Here is a 19,776-nt window from a genome sequence, read left to right as displayed (position 1 = left end):
ACAAGAAACAACAGCATTTCTAAGGCAGTGGAGCCGGTTTCGTTTTGGTTGTAAGATGTGCAGAGTGGGACATTTTGGATTTGTAAGCACTATTGCACAAGAGCAGAGACAGTGCCAAGTTGGGCAAGCATAATTGTATATCACTGCTCAGCTTATTAACTATGTAGTTTGCCTGAATTTGCCTGCACAGGCTGCAGCTGTTTTGGAAGCAACATCTGTGTTGGTTTTCTATGAGTGAGACTAAAAGGACTTGTATTACATTATCTGCATCTTTAGAAAGGTGGCGGGTAGAACTAGATGGCTGAAAACAAAGCTTACTAAATACGGTACTGCTGATAGCAGAGTTGTCTTGTTAAGCTGCTGTTGTAAATGTAACCATTTTTTTGTCAGGAAAATCTGGAACCTCAACAAGGGCTGTCTGCTTTTTTCGAAAGAAGGGTGGAACACACACACACCAAGGGTGGAGAGGCTGTACGTGCACAGGAGCACGTGGAGCAGAATGTAGCACAAAGTCATACCCAGCCTGTAGGATTTGACTTGCCTCCTCCTATGTGGAAGGCCCCCCTGCTCAAAAATGTGGTTTCACTGAAACCATTATTTTTCAGCAGAGAATGATAAGCTTTCAAAATTCAGAGAAAAAAGATCAGAAGTTTCATTGTGAAAAGGTATTTGGAAACAAAATGCAAACTGTTGTTTTAATTTGAAATATTGTTTTGTTTTCATTTTTCACACGGAAGTTTTGAGTAAGACATTTAGACTCAAAATGTCATTTTTCTTTCAGTTGTATAAATCTGAAAAATAAAAACAGAATTACTAATGCAAAATAGCAATGCAGATAAAACAGTTACCCCTTCATGTTGCTACATTCTGACCATGGATGGGGATTATTAAGCTACTAGCTTTGCATGGGCCTACTCTCCATCTGCAGCAAAAAATGCTCCTGCGCTGTCCCCAGCTTTCCACTTTTTTACTCAGATTGCTGTTCATCTTCATTGCGCACCCAACTAGTCTCTGGTGTTGAAATGCAACCAGAATCTTAACAAAGTCCTTGGACTTTGCTGAGGCTGCCACGTATCTCAGTGGGACTTGCAGCGTTACAAAGACTTGATTCTGATCCAAGCTGGTAGGGAGGAGGAACTGAAAATGAAAACCAATTTTAGAATAAGAATGAAGGGATTATCTTCAAAACTCTAAAAACTCATTTGAGCCTGAGATGACTTGTCATGGTTGTATTTTGGCCTGCAGTGCTACCTGTATTCTAGAGATGCACATATCAGCTCCATGGGCTAAGCATCTGGCTTTGAGTTTTTAAAGAAGGGACTGAATTTGGGTGAAGATCTGAAGTGTTTCTGGTTTTCCAAACTAACTAGAAACTCCCTGTTGGTGCTGATCTGTTGTACACATTGCAAATTCCTTGTTTCTGGGACTACTCCTTGAAAAGCATGCACCTATGGTAAGTTAAACATGGTGCATTTACAAGGATGTAAGACTTATTACTGCAAAATACCATAATGATGAATGACAGCAGGGCAATGCCTGCCCTGCTTAGCGTCAGCCATAAGCATTTTCTGGGCTTTCTGTCAATAATGCAGCAGCTTCTGCCTTGCGTTTTTCTCTTACACTAGTGCGGTGGTGTTGCTAGGCTCAGACCTCCAGCATCTCTTGGGTAGATGGTTAGCGGGCACAAATCTGTGGCAGAGTTGATAAAAGCTCCTGAGATGGTTGCAGAAGGAGAGAAAGCTTTTTTTAACCTGGCAAGCATTTGTACCTTGCTGAATCTAAGAATGCTGTCAGTGTAATCGCATATTCGTGATTCCTCAGTGACACAGCAGGGATAGTAGTTTTTTAGATCCTTTTTTGATTTCAGGTAAGGTCTTCTATATTTAGGTCATGTTTCCAGCTGTTCTCATTTGTCTGCAGTTCCCATTGCAAAGCCCTCTCTCACGTCTAAAGGAGCCATGGTATTTTAATTCAGGGCACTTGAAATACAGAACCAAATGCCATCCTGATTTCTGAATTTGAAATAAATTGATTTCCAGAGCAAAACTCAGGAGAGAATTAGATCTGTAAGCTTGACTACCTGGCCCAAAGTCCTCGCTATAAAGTTGGATGACCTGAATAATTGACCTTAACTTTCACCTCAATAACAGCTGTCCTTGATTCAAATGTTTTCAGAAGTTCAAAAAAGGGGATTGATATTTCCAAAAGTGAATGGTCTTTTATTGGCGGATCCATTTTTGCCACTATTGAAACTGGCATGGTTTTGAACGTAAGAAATTAAAAAAGACTAATCACTTTTAAGAATCTACCCTTTGAAATTTCAATTTTTTTTATCAGTTGAATGACTTTTTTGTGCTGAAAAATTCAGGAGAAGGAAAAAAATGTCTCTGCATTCAGGACATTGAGGATGGAGGCAGGAATAGAGACTGCAGTCTGGGTCTTTCTAACTTGTCTGGACCAGAGAAATCATGCAGATCTTGCAAGAGGCTGGCCAACAGAAAAACTCTCCCTAATGTCCCTTAATAAGGTGAGGAAAGGTTGAAATAAAAGTCCAAACATGCTTCTCTTACTAGGAAACAGCTGTTTCTGCAATTTCTCCATTATTAGTTAGTAATCCAAAGCTCACTCTTCACAAATGCGCTTGGATATCTCATCTTCCCACAAAAAGCTTAGTTGTCTCAAAAAATTAGCAAATCTCCAGAGCAGTTGCAGTACTGAAGGGAGAAAGCAAATGATACTGGGGCTTTGGAAGGAGAAAAGCCTTCTGAGTCAGAGGTTTTCATTAGACGATTTAAGTAGCTTCAGGGTTTTAATTCATTCCTCATGCAGATATGTATGACACTGATTTTATGAAGGAGTATGTTGCAGCTCAAAATGACTGCAAATGGAAGTAAATAATTAAAAAAGAGGTAGTTGAATTGGAATGTTGTTAGTTTTTTTAAAGAAACACTTGCCTCTGTTCAGTTCAACGCTACTGGAATGTACTTATACGACACTCTGGAAGCCTCAAAGTTTCAAATAGGTTGGGTGCTCAAGAGGCAAAAATGCTGGTTCATTTGTACCGACTCTCCGAAGACTGGCAGGCCTCACTAGTTGAAGGCCTTTAAAATAACCATTAAAGTCCATAGGAGGCTTTCCACTGATTTTGAGAACTGAATCAAGTTCTGGACATCAGGGTTTCAGTACTTCAGGCTGTGGTTTGACTTCAAGAATTCCGCAGCCTTTTTCTTTTGGACAAAAGATTTTTGGAGGTTGAGGAATAAACCTGCTTACTCAGTGGACTGCAGAGTGGGTGGTTTTCCTTTCATTCTAGACAGCCCAGCTGGCTTTTTTTGTTATTTTCTTTTTCTGTCTGTCCTTTGGAATTTTAAATAAAAAATTCAGGCTATGCTTTTTTCAAGCTGGGGAAAGATGCTGGTAATGCTGCATCCGTGGGATAATTTCTGCTGCATGTTGTGCCAATAGCACTCTTATGGAAAGGCTGTTTTGAGACTGTGTGGTGTGTACACCATATGCAGTGGATCCGTCTTACTGGGGCCAGTGGTTCTAATCCCATGAAAGCAATGAATCATTTTCCTCATACCTCTGCCTCTACTTAGAGGAAAGCAGTAAACCCTCGCAGTGCTTTTCTTTTTTTTAGCACTGCTATTGAGAGCACAGCTGCATGTTAGGACTGTGAACTTGGACTTCCGGATTCTCTTCCAGGTAGTTCTGTCATTTGAAAGGATTCCTTTTGTCTCCCTTGCCTTAGGTTTCTGTGTCTGAAATACAGGGATATATTGGTATTTGCTACCTACACACCCACAACCTAATTCTGGGTCACGTACACCAATGTTTACACTTCTACAGTGTTAGGAGATCCTAGTGTGGAAGGTAGCACAGAAGTACAGGGTCACTACGCACCAAGCATCCCAGCGCTTCCTGCAGGCTGGGGGAGGTCGTGCAGCTAGACTGCAGATGGGAGGGTGGGAGAGCTTGGTCAAGTGACATGCAGTGGCTTCATGTAGATCTGTGGCATATTTGGTATTTGCAAGCTCTAGAAATGCAATTAGAAACATTTTGATGCTCTCAGAGGCTTTCTGCACCAGATTTCAGAGAGAACTTTCCAAAATAGAGTCAGATACTGTCCCCTGCACCACTGCAAGCCAAAGGAGCTCTGAAAGCAGCAAAGCTGATCCAGGTCCTTTGGGATGGATTATATTTCTGGTGTTTCTGAACTTGGGAGTAGGACAGCTCCTCCTCCTGAGAGGTAATCCACATCACACTGGGTGGCTAAACTGTATAACACAGGCTGGAGATGACACAATATACCCACTCTAGGTCTTCGGAGATCCTCCTAGTGCTATGGTCCATTGTTCATGGGTTTGACTCTGCAAAGAGGATTTTGTAGCATTGCAGTACAATCATGCATGCTTTGCATCATTTATAACTTTCCTTCTTATTTGTTCCATCTCAGGGAACCCAGGAACTGGTTAAACAGGTGAAGAATTTGCCCCAAGCCAACTACAACCTTCTCAAATACATATGCAAGTAAGTGAAATTAATTAACACTTGAAAAAGTCATTGTTTTGAGAAGTTCAGTCTAATATACAAATAATTCACTCTGAAAGTTTGAATATTCAAGCATCACTTACACAGAACTTGCTGCTCCTACGAAATGTGTGGAGGTGGATGTGCAGCCTGCCTGAAGGAAACTCTTAGCTTATCTACAGAGCATCAGCCAAGCAAATTGCTGTCACCCGCAGCCTTGGCAGCAGGCATTAACGATACTAGTAATATTGTTTATTTCAGAAGTGCTTAAAGGCCAATAAAGGCAGGCAGCTGTTTCAGGCACTGCACACTTGGAGCATTTACAGCGTAAACTGAGTAGCAGATATAGTCAAAATAGCCAGTCTCGCCTCAGCTCTCCTTTGGAAGGGGGTTGGGAATGGCTTCCTTTTGGGGTACCAGGGACCCCTCAGCCTCTGTTGACTCTGCCAATTTTTGCAAAGTGGGCTGGAGTGTGGTTTGGGAGCTGGAATGGACTGTTATCCCTGGATAAAATGTAGTGAGCTTTATATTGGTTCCTGGTCTCCATGTTAGAGTCAGAGTCCTTGTATCCCCAGTGGGATTTGCACATACGTAACAGGCAGTAGACACCAACGCTGACGTGAAGCCTGTGGCTTATTCAAGAGATGTCAGGCCCTTCCCAAACGTACAGGTAGACAGCATTTCTGAAATGTTTTTTCTGAATGGTTTCAAAAATTTATTGTGCCTGTGTGCTTCAGTGGCCCTTTGTTTTATTATCTGAGCATCTCAAAACGTGAATGGATGTTGCAGGGCAATATAAATATACCTGTTTCTAATGAAGAACTGAGGGAGAAAAGGCAGGCAGAACTTGCTTCAGACTCGGCAAAGAAAAGAACTAAGGGTTCTTGGGTCTCAGCTCAGTGTCTGCCACAGGACAAAGCTGCTTAAAAAATGAGAATGCCTATAGCAGTCAGGGTGCACGTAGAAATCAAAAAATTGCCAGGCAAGTAGTGCAGAATGACAAGCAGATTTTTTGACTGCCCCAAACCCTCCAACCATCCAAAGAGGAACAGTAATTCAGGAAATGAGTGAGACTGTTCACCTTTGAGGCCACTAAGTCTCATTTCCTACTCTTGTAGGTATTCATGTCATATAATCCTTTTCATAACTCCTTGTTCAGGCTAATCTCCATTTACAAGCTATTTAGGTGTTTGCTATGCCTTTCTGTTAGCATAGCTCTTTTTGGGAAGCTGTTTCAAATTACAAAGTATTTAACTGTTAGAAACTTTATGCTGATTTGCAGCTTATACATATGGATGGCCAGTCTGTCTCCATTTTTTCAAGTGCCGTCTTTGGCTTGCATAGAGTCATTTTGTTGTGTTGGTATTCTCCTAGCTGATGGATTCTCAAGAATCATTTGGGCTGTCTCTTAATCTGTATTTTGCCAGATTCAAGAAACTAAGCTCTTCCCACAGGCTGCTTCTAGGATGAGGAGATGAGTGGGATGTTTCTTTTCTTCTGTTGTATCTGTGAATAAAAACTGGCAGAAACTGGAGAATTCCTACTGAAAAGTGAAAAGCTGTATTTTCATACCCAGTAGGCAGCTAGATTCCTGGTAGGCTGGTACCTTTGGCAGAAACCATCGAGTCTTCTCTTTTTCTCACACAAGGATGGATTGGAGTTATTCCTGAGTAGGTGACCTGCAGTAGTCCCTCAGAGTATTTCAGGTATCAGGATCTCTTTGGGGTTGTGTAAACACTGGGCAAAAAGTGTTCCTGCCCCAGAAAGCCTACAGTCTGAGAAGTCAGGATTACTTACTTATTCCTCTCTTTCTTTGATTTTTCTGGGGGGGCTTTTCAAGGTTCCTTGATGAAGTTCAGGCTCACTCCAGCGTTAACAAGATGAGTGTGCAGAACCTAGCTACAGTATTTGGACCAAATATATTACGACCCAAAATGGAAGATCCAGTGACCATGATGGAAGGTAGGTACTCCTCTTGTTGTGAGATAAGAGCGTCTGTGTTTTGAAGCTACAGGAATAATCTGATGTTGAAAGCAGACGCTGGAAGCTGTATCATTTGATTGCAGTGAGCAGTGAGGCAGGCTATCCCTTTCATCACTGCTGTGAGGCAATGTCCCACTTTGGCCAGTGTCATCCCTCTCACCACTGACCTAAGGAGCATCTCTCCGCTACATGGAGATGCTTCTGGCCTGTTGTTGTTATGTGAAACACACTTTGAACCTACTGTTGTTAAAATGAAAGCTCAAATGTTCTTCAGGAGGATCACGTCTAAGTACCAAACTACTATTATTTAATATTAATGCATTTGGGTACATTTAGCAGCTTCCTGCAAAGGGAATCCAGTCCACAATGAAAGTAGTACTGTTTTTCTGTGCAGCGTTTTCAGTGCTACAGAGGCTATAACCAGTTGTCTTAAAAGAGCTGTATGCCATGCAGACTTTGTATGAGTCAGTGTTTCACAGAACCCAAGGAATAAGTTGAAAATCACTGTTAATTTTAGATGTTCTCACACAGTGTAAAAAACAAAACAAAACAAAAAACTACCCATACCCCAGATGTTTGCAAGTATATTGATTACTTGAATTTAAAAGCAAAGAATGAAAACCAGACTGGGACTATTACTGGGCCCTAAATAGTTATGGTGTTGCTTTTGGTACATTTGCTGTAAGTGTGTCCTTTTGAGATGCTGGCTTTTATGTGTTTATGGCTCCAATAAGGTAGAAAAACAGCCTGTTAATGTCAGGGTTTGCTTCAGTTGCTTGTCCATTGCCTCCTTCTTGTGCTAGATTTCAGGGATGGTTAGACTCTAGAGAAATGGGAAGCCCATCAGATGGGATGAGATGGGTCATCCACTAGTGGTTAAAAAAAATAGTGAGGACTGCTGTGACTGGAAGAAAGAACCCTGTACTCCAGTGCTTTCTGTACTGCTCTAGCTCAAGTCTGTACTTTAGGAAATATGAAGGAAAACCAGAGACTGAAAAAAGATGAAACACAAAACATCAGACAATCAACCTCACTGTACCAGACACTTAGGACTTGGTCACAGACATGAATGCTCCTTTCCTCTCAAGCATATCTACAAAGCTGAAGCTTGAAAAGTATCTACCTCCATGTGGGTCTGCAAATGGCCAGGGCATGATCTCTGGCTGACGCCAGGTTAGGGGCATAGCCCCACTTCCAGGTGTCACTGGAGCACAACTACCGTCATGCAAGGTATTTGCAGCAAATTTTGTGGGATCCTAACAAAACTGCAAAGAATTGATGGAGCTACCCAACATTTGGCACAGATGGAGATGCTGTGCACAGGATGTCTGAAATCAGCCCTGGCACTGTTTCCGAACTGCAGGGGCCAGCCGAAGTGGCGTTCTGTGTGGTGGAAATCCTTCATAGAAAGCCAGTATTACTGTGCCTTAGAAGCAGTGGTGCCTTTAGCGCTGCACAAGTGACCTCTCAAAAAGGCATTACAGATGTGTGCTCCATGGACAACAACTCGCTCTGAGGTAACAGGCCAGCTTCAGTGTTTGACACAACGTAGCTGTTCAGCAGCTCGAAGCCCGCCACAGAGATGTAGGCCATATTATTAAGGGGAGCTTTGAGGCCTCCCCTTCTAATCTGAGGTACAAAAACGTGAGCAGGAGAAAAAGGGGGTGCAGAAGCAGATGGTGGGGTTACTCAGCATTCCTGCAAAGGGGGGAATACTTAAAACCTCAGTCTATTGTGTGATGCTCTGGCTTCCCCTAGTGGCCAGCTGGCCCGAGGTTGATAAGGCTGCTACAGCCTTGGCCAGCAAGGTCGTTTTTGTTCAGTGGCTGCAGATGAAGAGTTTGAGTTCAGTTCACCTAGGACATGGCAAGACGCTGTGGTCTGATGGTCTCTCCTAGTCATCATACAAAAATACAAGAGAGAGTGACCTGACCTAGAACTCTGTAGGACCACAGACCTGAACTACAGAAAAACTGGGATCCAGTAACTGGAATTTTAGACTTTATCAGTACAATCATAAGCAGCAGCACTGGGAATGTTTTGTTTTATTGTCAGTTTAGGATAAAGGTCTGGTCATGTATAAATAATGGAGGAATGGAAAGAACGCTTAAAATTTTTTCAGCTTCAGGGTAATATGGAACTTTTAAATCAACTGATACAGATAAATACTGCCACTTAACAAGAAGCCCTTTAATTGTGTCTCTCTCCAAACTTAAACAATGACTTTCAAATTGAAATATCTGAAGTTGTACAGTTAAATTAGTTGTACAGTTAGGAACGGCCTATCTCTACAGACGCTTAATTCCCTTCCCACATCCACAGGCATCAAATGTCAGCTATAGGTGAGCTCAAATGTCAGCTATAGGTGAGCTCAGTACCTCTTGCTATCAGGCTACTTTTTCAGAAACCTCATTATTATATCGGGTGCTTATTTTGGACCCCTGATTATGTTAGTCTTATTCTTTTTTTTTTTCAGAGAATAAGTAAACATATAAGTAGTTTCATATCTGCTCTTTTTAAGGTTTTTCTTGTTTATAGAAAATACTTTGTATTAGGTTTGATAAATGGTATTCTCTGTTAGTCTATAATGGTCTGCTCCACTGCTGAAAAACAGTGACAACTCATTTCTATAGATTTATATAGTAGTAAGTACGCTTTCTGTGTGTTTGCTTCTTATATGTGAATGCAATGAGAAGCTCCTTGTTTAATCCAGTTGGTCATCTTGTGAATCTTTTAGTTGTTCTCTACAGTGAGCTAGTTGCATCTATGCTCTTAACATTGATTCTTTTGGGAAACCGATAGGTTTTTTTTTTTAAAAAAAAACCCTTTGTTCCAGTAGACCAGACCCTTATGGCATCTTACATACTGGTTTTCAAAGTTTACTGAAATCTGTGTTCCTGCAACCCATGGTTGATGTTCTGCTGTCCACTCTTAAAGAACCTATGCTCAGTCATTTTGTGCTTTCTGTGACCTAAACCAGCTTCTATCCTAAAATTCCATGTTTTCCCTTGGGTTTCTTCTGAATGAAGCAAACATAGAAGAGCCTCTTTTCCTATCTGCTTTCATTTCTGTATCAGCAAAGGTGTCATCTGTGTTCTGCTGTTTTCCTTTCCCAGCAGATGTCTGGGTAGTTGCATTTACGTGGCACTCTGTAACAGATACTTGAAATTGTGATTTTCCATCTTGGACTGTATTTCAACACACTTCCTCATGAGTGCTGTTTTATTTCAAACTGCAGAGTGTTTTACTAGAATTGGAAGTGAACAGCAGTCTACAAATAGATCAATGGTACAAAAACCATCTTTTTCTCCTTGCATGTAGCTGCATGTGTCATACAGATGTCATACTCTCTCCAAGTTTCTCTATATGCTAAGACTGCAGCAAAAGGCTGCATTTCTGATTTCTGATAATTTTTGGATTATTTAGCAAACACTAGCTCTGGGCCTGTTAAGACTATGAAACAGGGTGCGATGTAGATACCCAAGTTAGTGGAAACCTGCGGGTTTTGGAAGCTAGTCAAAAAGGTGCTCCATCACAGCTAATACGTTATTGTGTTCAGGATCCAGCTTGCACCTCTGTACAGTGCTATGCTGCCCTGCATGGATGCACATGCCAAGGTTGATGCTGACTCTGAACCCCAAGCCATGGTGGGGTAGTGACATGCTATTCTCCAGGTGTCCACCTCAAGGTGTCCTGAAGCAGGCCAATTTATTAATCATTGCTATTGATCATTTGTGCTGTGTTTAGTCGGCTACATTCAGGAGCTGTTCCAACACCTGCATCCTTCACGTTGTCCATCTGCAGCAATGGGCACAGTTGTTGTCTCTTGCAGTCGTGAATGGAAAGGCCCAGAGATACTGTGTTTGCACAGACCTACGCTAGTGCATGGTCCCCACAGGCTGGCCTCACAAGGAGCTCATATTACATCTCACAAGCAGGAAATGAGTGTCTGAGGTCTCTCATGTCTCATCAAATTTTTGCTTTTCTTTCCTCCCCACAGGCACCTCACTAGTTCAGCACCTGATGACGGTGCTGATAAGTGAACAGGGGCGAATCTTTGCTGTTCCTCAGGCAGATGTGCCAGGGAGCCAGCTTGAAATCCGACCTGTGCGTCAGCGCAATACTGTGGAGTGGATATCCGAGGAGGATGGGGAGGACAGCAGGTCAGAGAACAGTGTTCCCAGCCCCGCTGATTTGCCTTCTAGCAATGCTGTGGCAGTAGAGGCCACTCCTGGACCTGTGGTGAAAAACACCCCTCCAGAACGCAGTGGCAAATTGACTCATCCTGCTACCAGCCCCAGCAAAAGAGTGCAGACATTGCCCCCATGGAAATACTCCTTTCGCCAGCAAGGAGCACGGTCTGTGAGTCCGAAGCTTGGCAGCTCATCCTTAGATATCCCCAACCTCTCCTCCAGTGGGAACTGGTTGATGAATGGACTGTACTCTCTCCGAGGCCACCGCAGGACAGCCTCTGGGGAACGAGTTAAAGACTCGTGTTCTTCCCAGAGACTCTCTACCTATGACAACGTCCCTTCTTCCAGCCTCTCCCTTAGTACACACAGCATGGCCAGCACCACGTGGTCTACATCATCCTGTGAAATCTCCCTGGTGGACTCGGTCAGCAGCTGCCCAGCCTGCCGGGCCAGTGACTCTTCTGCTTTAAGCTCTCTCAAAACTGAGTGGGTAACTCAGGGCTCGCTGTCTCAGAGTGAGGTCAAGACTGCAGATCTAGAGAACAGCATTGACAGGTCTGAAGCTTGCAGCAGCAGCAGTGAACAGAGCAACCCCGCTGCTGCTTCCAGAGACTCTGTCAAATGCTCTGGGGCCTTACAGAGCTTGGTGGTGGAGCTAAAGACAGAACTGAGCAAACAGAGGACTGAGTACGAGACTAGTATCAAAAGGTAACGTCATCTGCAGGGATAAGAAGTCTTCTCTCAGCTTTACCCCTGCTTGAACATGGTGTGGGCTACCAAGTGTGTGGGGTACTCAGATCCAGAGTTTGGGTTTGCGTGATTGCAGGTCTCAATCTGGTCTTTCCCTATGGCTCTGTGAATCCAACTTTCCTCTCTTTGCCAAGAGAGAGGATCAAAAAACGGAATTTCCATCACACAGGAAATTTCATTATTTCACATTCTGTTTTCAATGGAAATAGGAACAGCAGAGATGGTCCCGAAGTCTGCTCTTTGCCAGTTTCCTGAGAGAAATAGTGCAGCTAACATCTGCTGCAGAAGAAGGGAATAGGGGGCCAGGGTGGCCAGGCCTTAACAAGCAACTCTGTTGGCTCATGCGGGAACAGAGATTGTGTCAAATCAGTCCTAAATCGAGGGTTTCATGCTGCTTTTCCCAAGGGAAACTTTCTTCCAGGAAACTAATTTTGACTTCTCCATTTTTCTGGTGGGAATGCAGCTCACCTATAACTTTTTGAATAGCCATTTTGCATTGAACTTCAGAAATCAAAAGCAAGGTTTCTAGACAAACTTGCAGCATTCATTTGCTTACACTTACAGCCAGCCACTAACTCAAAGTAATGGCAAAGTGCTGCTTGTACAGCAAATACCTGAACTGTGCCATTCTCTCCCCACTCTGTGCAATTGTAACTGCTGGTGCTGTACTTTGAATTTGCACTCAAAAAAATTCCTTGCAGTTTTCAGGAGAGGTTTAGCTGATTTGCTAAATAACCAGAGGGCAGGGCTGGAGGAAGCAGGCAGTAATAACAGTAACAGTTGTATATATTCATTTGCATGAGCTAGTATATTAGGTTTTATGCGTTTCAGTGCTTAACAGAATGACTCTCAGGGAAGTATGTATATGATATAAATATAGCTGCTTAAAGGAATTAGATACATTTTTATATACAGGTATATGCAAAATTGCATAGCATGTGTTGTATCACAATACAGAAGAATCATCATTGGCTGGGGCCCTACTGTACTGGTGCTTAGCACCGGAGAAGGGCAATAGTCCCATTTCTTACAAATAATTGAACTTTGGCCATTTTTGTGCATTAAGGTGTGTTATATTTCTTAAATTACTAATGGTGTGGTAGCATTTATATACCTCCATTTCCAATCAGGCTCCCCAATACCATACCAAGAGTTCATACTAGTGTTTGTAGGGATTGTATAGGTTTAGGTTAAGTTTGTTGCCTCTTTTTTGTTAACATAATTTCTCAAAATCTGTGTTGGAATGCTCTAGTCTGAATTGTGATCTTGTCCAGCGGGCCAGCTGTTAAGGTAGGAATTTCTATTATTACCTTCCTGCTTTATTTTATGATTTCCTGTGGTGGTGGCCTGCCAGCCTCTGCACCTTTTCTGCCTCCTGCCTTGCATTGCTGTGGGTATGTGAGGCTGGAAGGAGAATCAGGCCATGTAGCAGTTTTGGTTCCCACCAGCATCACTGAGAGGGAGAGAAACTGCCCCCAACCTCGTTATGTTCTAGGTAGAAGAACTGATGAGAACAGCACCAGTTGTTAGCCTAGCGTGTGTCAGAAAAACTCCCTGAATGAGGATGGTACTACATGGCTAATTTTTTTTTAGATGCCCCACTGCGGAAGAGTGGAAGGGAGATGAGGGTATGTTCCTTGCATTCAAAGCTGATGCCAAATCTGCGCAAGTGCCCTGGGCAAGCCTTGTTGCAGGGATACAGAGCAATATACAGAAATGAGACCAGGCTGTAAAACTTGGAAATGCGTATCTGCACATTCCTACCTGCTCCCTGAGGGAAGAGATGGCTTCCCATCTCTTATCAGTAAAACTGCTCTAGCGGCCTTCAGCTGTTGACATTGGGGCATCTATGAAGAACTGTTCTTCATTCCTGCCCTTGAGCATTCTCAGCTCTTTCAGCTCTACCACCCCCTTTCCCTGTCAGCTGGAAAGGGACACAACAGCACTGTCACTGCAGGGGAGAACTATAAATTGGCCAGGTCTTACAAGGCAAAATAGCTAAGAGGAAAACGCCTAATGAAATATTTTCATAAAAACGAGGCGAGATGCAATCACTGCCCTTAGGTATTAAACAGGATGATTCCAGCTGTTCAGGATTACAGCCCTAAGGTCTTGCTGTCAAGTCTAAGAATTTCAAGCCAAGTTTTTCAAAAATTTGCAATCTGTTTAGTACATCTGCAGCCATTTACATGTGCAAAAATATGTTCCTTTTGAGGCAGCATGAAAGTCTGCTCCTGTGGAAAGACAGGAGCTCACTCTAGTAAAGAAGGGAGGCAGCTTAGTAGGAAAATGGTGGGTTGCCTCACTACCTTTATTTTATTGAAGATAATTTATTCCCCCAAAGTGATAATTAGTTCCTTTACAATTGTACATGTGCTTGTGTGGTTTGCAGAACTCAGTCTGTGTAGCAGGGCATGTATGAGCTTTTTGTTGGCACACACACAAGCAGAGGGAAAGCAAAGTCAGTACCTGCCTGGGGCAGAGGTAAGGAACACTTGCTGATGGAAAAGCTGTTATTTATCATTATCAAGTGCCCATTTTCTCCCTCTTAGTCAGAGGGAGGCAAGTTTTATGGCCTTCCTGTAACCAGTCTGTTCCAGAGCATTTCTCCCTTAAGGTTAGTATAATTACCAGGCATTCTCTCTTGAGTTTCTGTAATTCAAGTTTACCACCTAGGACTCTCAAGAAACTGGAAGTATCTTGCAGAGTCCTATTATATTCTGTATGTAGAAACTCAGAAAGTACTGTGAACCTGTGTGATTCAGAAAGTGGACAGCTACTATAGGCTGCTGCAGCTGACCCCTAAAATTTAGTGGTAGAAAAATTTAATGGGTAGCTCAGATCTGTAGGCTGTTACAAAAATGTGTGTGTGTGTGTGGGGGGGGAATCTTGACTTCAGAAGGGTCCTGTTGTATACAAAAGAAAGCTAACTGGGTGATAAAAGCCTGCCTTTTCAGAGAGAGGGGACCAGTCTTTTCCAGACATACTGCACATTTCTGTTTGCCCATCAATGCAGCTATTGGTCTGCTAGACTTGGGGTGATCAGTGCTTCTCTGCTGGAACAGAATGAGCATCAGAAATATTTGTTATCCATCGTTTTGGGGAGGAAAACTGACTGCGTGAACTTTGGAATATTGTTGTGAATTTTGTGACCATGGCAATAGCGTGGTACGTAGCTGTCTGTGAAGGAAGTGTTTCAGGGTGTGCACTGCATTCCCTGCATCATAGCTTCTTGCTGGTCATAGACTGGAATTGTGAACCAAGGCCCTTCTGAGACAAATGTCTAACTTTGTTGTTGTTTTAGTAGAGGCTGTAGCATGCAATTTTTGAGTGGCCTTTACCCTGTGTAAAAGGAACCCATTCACCCTTTCACAAGGATGCCAGGCACCTCAGTTTCACATTTGGATATTATAGTGATCAGTGAACCTAAGAGTCATTTCTTAAATAGTAAAGGGGGACATTTTCTTAGGAAAAGCCTAATTTTTCAAATCACAATTTTTGAATTCTATAGCAATCAGAAATTCCCTTGTGGATCTACCCCCTCCTCTGTATTACCACCACTGCTCTGCCTTGCACTTAAGAAACAGGACTGGGGGGGGGGGGGGGGGAAGAGCAACTGATGCCCCTGCTGCACTCGTTTCAAATCAAAGACTTGAACCTTGTTCCTTGATTTCCTTAGAGAAAAGCTCTGACTCTTGCTTTGTGCCAGATGAACTATTTAAGGTCTGTTCTTCAGATTCTTCTTGATATAACAAACCTTACAGAAAATACCATAAAATAGACTGTGAGGAAGGACTGTGACTTCATTCCTAACTGGCCTCCAAGGCAAAGGGATGTTCCTCTGTATTGGATAGCCATACAGGGAAAAACAGTATCAGGATGAAAAGAGAGATTAAAAGATTATTTTGGAAGTTACATATTTGAATTCAGGCTGAGTTGTTGATGTGCGTCTCCTCAGACATTCAGTCTGTTCCCCAAAAGCAAGCATTGTTTTATAAGACTTACTTAAGCATATTTTTCCAAGATACAAAGGGAGTGGGATCCAGCTTTCAGCAAACCTCTGCCTTTAAACTCAACGTTAACTACAAAATGGCAATTAGTGCCTTCACTTAACAGACTTCCTCTTATTATATCAATGATATTTTAGCTCTAAGTTGAACAACTTATTTTTAGTATAGCTATCACTACAGTCTTTATCCAGCCACTAAAAATGCTTTTTTCTTCTCTCTCTCCCCCCCCCCCCCCCTCTGGTTTTAAGAATTGAGGAAACAAGTGCAGACCTGAGGAAACAAGTGGTTAGGTTAGAAGAAGAACTGGACCAAGAACGAAAGAAATACACGATGCTGGAGATAAAGCTGAGGAATTCTGAACGTGCTCGTGAAGATGCTGAGAAGAGGAATCACCTCCTGCAGAAGGAAATGGAAGAGTTCTTTTCAACATTAGGATGTTTAACTGTTGGGAGTCAAAATGCTAAAGGCCCCAAGTAGAAAAAGCTGACATACAGCAAAGAAAGTTCTATTTCTAGCAAAACCAGTCTCTATGCACATTTTGTTCTGGTATACTCGTGTATCATGAGTAATTCTGCAGTGACTGTGCTCTCAGTGACACTTGCTCTATTGTCTTTACATGTGCTGTAGCATTTGGACCAGCTGGGAAGGACTGCTAAATATAACGCTTGAAGGTGTAGCTGTCAGATTGCCAAGGAAAAGTGGGCACCCTTTTATGTCTACGAGTCAAAAGATACCATTCTCTGTTCCTATACTGTTCCCATCTTTGGAATTACTGCACCATCCTTTTGCTGGTTCAAGGACAATGGCAAGGCATATAAGGTGGGTGAGGCAGCTAGAAGTGATGGACAGGCTGAGCTGTATGTCACCACATCCAACGTGGTTTAGTGTATGGATTTAATGAGAGGTATTTTTCCTCCCCACTTCCTGCATAAAGTTTGTTCAGGTTTCTCATCCTGAAAATGGCATTATTTTATGAGGATGTTTTTGCAAACAAAGTCTACAGTTGAAGATGCTGGAAATTCTGACAGTTTATTAAAGTTGTCACTTACATACTGAATAGTTCTGCTTCACAAAAATGTGACTTATTAAAGTATACATAATTGGCCATGCAAACTCCATGGAACTTTAATATGCATATATTGCCTTAGGTGGTGTTTTTTGAGCCAAAAAATAGAGCAGTATTAGCTGCAAGAAAGAATCTCATAAGCTTATATGTACTGATCAGACATCAAGGCAGGAAAAGAGAGATTCTTATCATTAAAACACATCCAAATGATCTTTTTTTAAAATATAAAATTTTAATGCCATAGTTTTTACTAAGAGAAATGAGTGCTTGATAGGGGAAAGGGTAGGACCCACCTTTAACCTTCACAAGGTTCTTTGTCACTTCTCTCATGACACTAGATGACTTTTTGTTGTTAGCTCAGGGGGAAGGGGGAGGGGTAAAAGAATCCCAAACAATGCAGCAGCCTAACTTCACTACCTCTATTAAAGGGACAGATGTTATTAGAAAGAAGTTGTAACTTCCAATAGTTAGCAGCCAGGGCTCACTTCCCTTCAAGGGACCTACTGGAGAAGTTTTGCCTAACATTTGTAGTGCCCTGAGGCGCACAGGACCTCCACACAGAAAACTGTTTCACCAGATCCATCTTGAGCTCCACTTCTTAGCCCAGCACTCACAGCAGCGTTCACTCTCTTTTGGTCCATGCCTTTGACAACCGAGGCAGCTTGGGACGCTCTAAAGAGAAACATTTTTAACCAAAAAGTGCCACAACAACATGAACTACCTAAAGAGAAAGTACAGACTGTAGTGAAGGTGCTAACTTTATTTAAGTATTTTCAAAATGACCTAGACTTGTCCTGTTTTCTTACGAGAGAAGACTATAACTCATTGCCTAGAGATAACCTTAGAAGAGACTTGTCTAGGTACCAGCAGTACCTTTCACTATTGACTTTCTCCTCATCATCTCAGATATATTGACCTGTCTGAGTATGTAAATAGATCTAGAAGTTAACTTTGCTTCTACCTTACCTTAATGCCTCTTTCTGCAGGGATGCAAACCATTTCAAGTGAGCAAAAATAAACATTTAACCTAATTTTTCTTGGTTAATATAAGGCAGGCAAGGTGGTAAAATAAAGTAAGCATTGTGTATAGGTTAGTTCATTTGTTTCAAAACATTTTACCTTCTTCATGGAGTATCCAGCCAGCACTGGATTCTTCACTACCCTTGGTGGCAGGTACCCGACTGTTCACTAGGAGAAGCCTGCCACCTGCAGGCAATAGCATGGGTCTCCCCCCCCCCCGCCTTGAAAATGTTTTCCAGTTATTACAACTGGTCCTGCAGGGAGGACAATGTCCCATTTAAAACAGTACAATTAAGATGTGTAATGTAAGGAGTGACTGCTGTTGTAACAATGATTTTGAGCTGGAACAGCATAGTGGCATTAGGTAGGATTAAGTACCATGCCTGTCCTCATGAAACAAACTGTAGTATTAGAGAGTAGCATGAACTGGGTTGTAAGTAATTCTCTGCAAAAACTGGAACACCAGGACTGGTAATAAGAGATGGTAAAAACTATCTGAGGCATTTAATCCAAAGGTTATTTTGATATCCTCTTTTACTCCTACCCCCTAACATGGGTACCTTTCACTGTATCCCTTCTCCTAAGAACCCATATCCCTTAGACTATTTATATTGCATTATCTCCTGTAAGCACCAAGTGAGGACTGCTCCCTTTACATTTGGCACACTACAGACAATAAGAACTGAACCAGGCTGACTGGGAGCCTAAGAAATAAACGAGACAAAAAGTGGGGGAGCACTAAAGAAGACTCTGCTGACTCTTACTGAAATCAAATGCAAGTGGAATTCTAAATATCCTTCAAGTACTCCTTTCTTTAAGACCTTGACTACCTATGTGTATGGCAAAATGAAGGAACAAACTCACCTCTCCCAAATCTTCAGCTCCAGGACAGACGCATCTATTGGCTATACATCACTACATAATGCTAATCTGGCAGCCAGGGTCAAATTAATTCATATTTTCAGTTTCACAAGTCAAACTGTATCTGCTTAAAGCAATTAACTGAACTAACCTTTTTCCAGGTGACTGTTGTGCTCCAGAAACATCTATTCCTCTTGCTTATGAGGAATAAATTTCAGGTCCTTTCGAAGATGTGGCACTGTAGTAAAGTCTGCAAGAAGTTGCAAACTACCCAATTCATGCCAAGTACACCACAGTGGGATGTTAACTCTAAAGCACAGTAACAAAAACATAATGTTCATTTCCTCTCATAAGCAATTATGCAAGAAGACGACTACACTTGTGCTGATGCAGACAACCTCATGGAACGCTACAGCCTTTTGTTTTTTGGAGAAGAACTAGTCTCTTTACTAGAGTTATCTCCTGTTTCTGTATGCTTTTTTCCCTCCCATTCTTTTGTGTACTTCACAGGTTTCAGATCACGGAGAGAGCACTCCTTAAAAAAAAAACAAAAACAAAAAAACCCACAAAAAACAAAACTACACAAATCAAGAATTGCATTTACAGTAGATAAGATCAACACCTGGTTTGTACAAAGATATTTAAAGATTAAAAACAAAGTTAGCTGGATGAGAAGCTTCCATTAGAGGTGCTGATAGACTGGCAATGCCCAAAACATTCAGGCTGCAGCCAACTGTGTGTTGTAGGGTTTGGGGCATAACTGCAGTTTAATTTACGCATGAAAACTAGGCAAGAATTCTCACAGAACTTTCTCCTTATTTCACAGACTTTTTTGTACAACTTTTTGTTTATTTACAGACCCCAATTTAAAATACCAGCTTTTTTTTTTAGTGAAAGTCTACAACATACAGGTTTGTTAGTATTACTCATAAGACATGAAGAAAGGCTCCTGGAATCAGGTAGCTACATCTTTATTGTAGCTTCCAGTACCATCTTCCCAGTCTGGACAGTCCCTTCCAATATTACGTGGGCAAAAAAAGTGGAAGTAGTTTTCAGTGAAAAAGATACCCCAACACAAGCATATGCTTGGGAAAAAAAAAAAAAAAAAAAAAAAAGTAAAGCCAAACAGCAGCATTCCAGAATAACGAACAACTTCTATACATCTCCATGGCTTTTCTAATATGAAAAGGAAAATTAATAATGTAGGTAATTCAATGAGTTAGTTATCATTTGCCAAAGAGGTCTGTGACAACTAGCAGCACTATGGGGACTTTAAGTTCTGGACTATAAGCCAGAGCTATTGTCCTTATATAATCAAAACTGAAGTCACTCAGACAAATCCCTGGCAGAGGTAACATCGTCT

General features: G+C 42.0%; 1 protein-coding gene across 3 annotated transcripts in view; it reads left to right on the top strand.

The window, feature by feature from the left end:
• The window catches only part of LOC112989233 (rho GTPase-activating protein 22), a 64,528-nt gene extending 48,005 nt beyond the window's left edge, over positions 1–16,523 (top strand). For all 3 annotated transcript variants that reach the window (XM_026110233.2, XM_026110236.2, XM_026110238.2), the window contains 4 exons: positions 4,457–4,530; positions 6,371–6,492; positions 10,514–11,414; positions 15,715–16,523. In XM_026110233.2, the coding sequence (XP_025966018.1) occupies positions 4,457–4,530; positions 6,371–6,492; positions 10,514–11,414; positions 15,715–15,943 (1,326 nt within the window). In that variant the 3' untranslated portion in view covers positions 15,944–16,523. The remainder of the gene's footprint in view (positions 1–4,456; positions 4,531–6,370; positions 6,493–10,513; positions 11,415–15,714) is intronic.
• Positions 16,524–19,776: the final 3,253 nt, after the last annotated feature.

The sequence above is a fragment of the Dromaius novaehollandiae genome, chromosome 6, assembly GCF_036370855.1.
Source record: "Dromaius novaehollandiae isolate bDroNov1 chromosome 6, bDroNov1.hap1, whole genome shotgun sequence".
Taxonomy (NCBI): domain Eukaryota; kingdom Metazoa; phylum Chordata; class Aves; order Casuariiformes; family Dromaiidae; genus Dromaius; species Dromaius novaehollandiae.
This window is presented reverse-complemented; position numbering and strand designations above follow the sequence as displayed.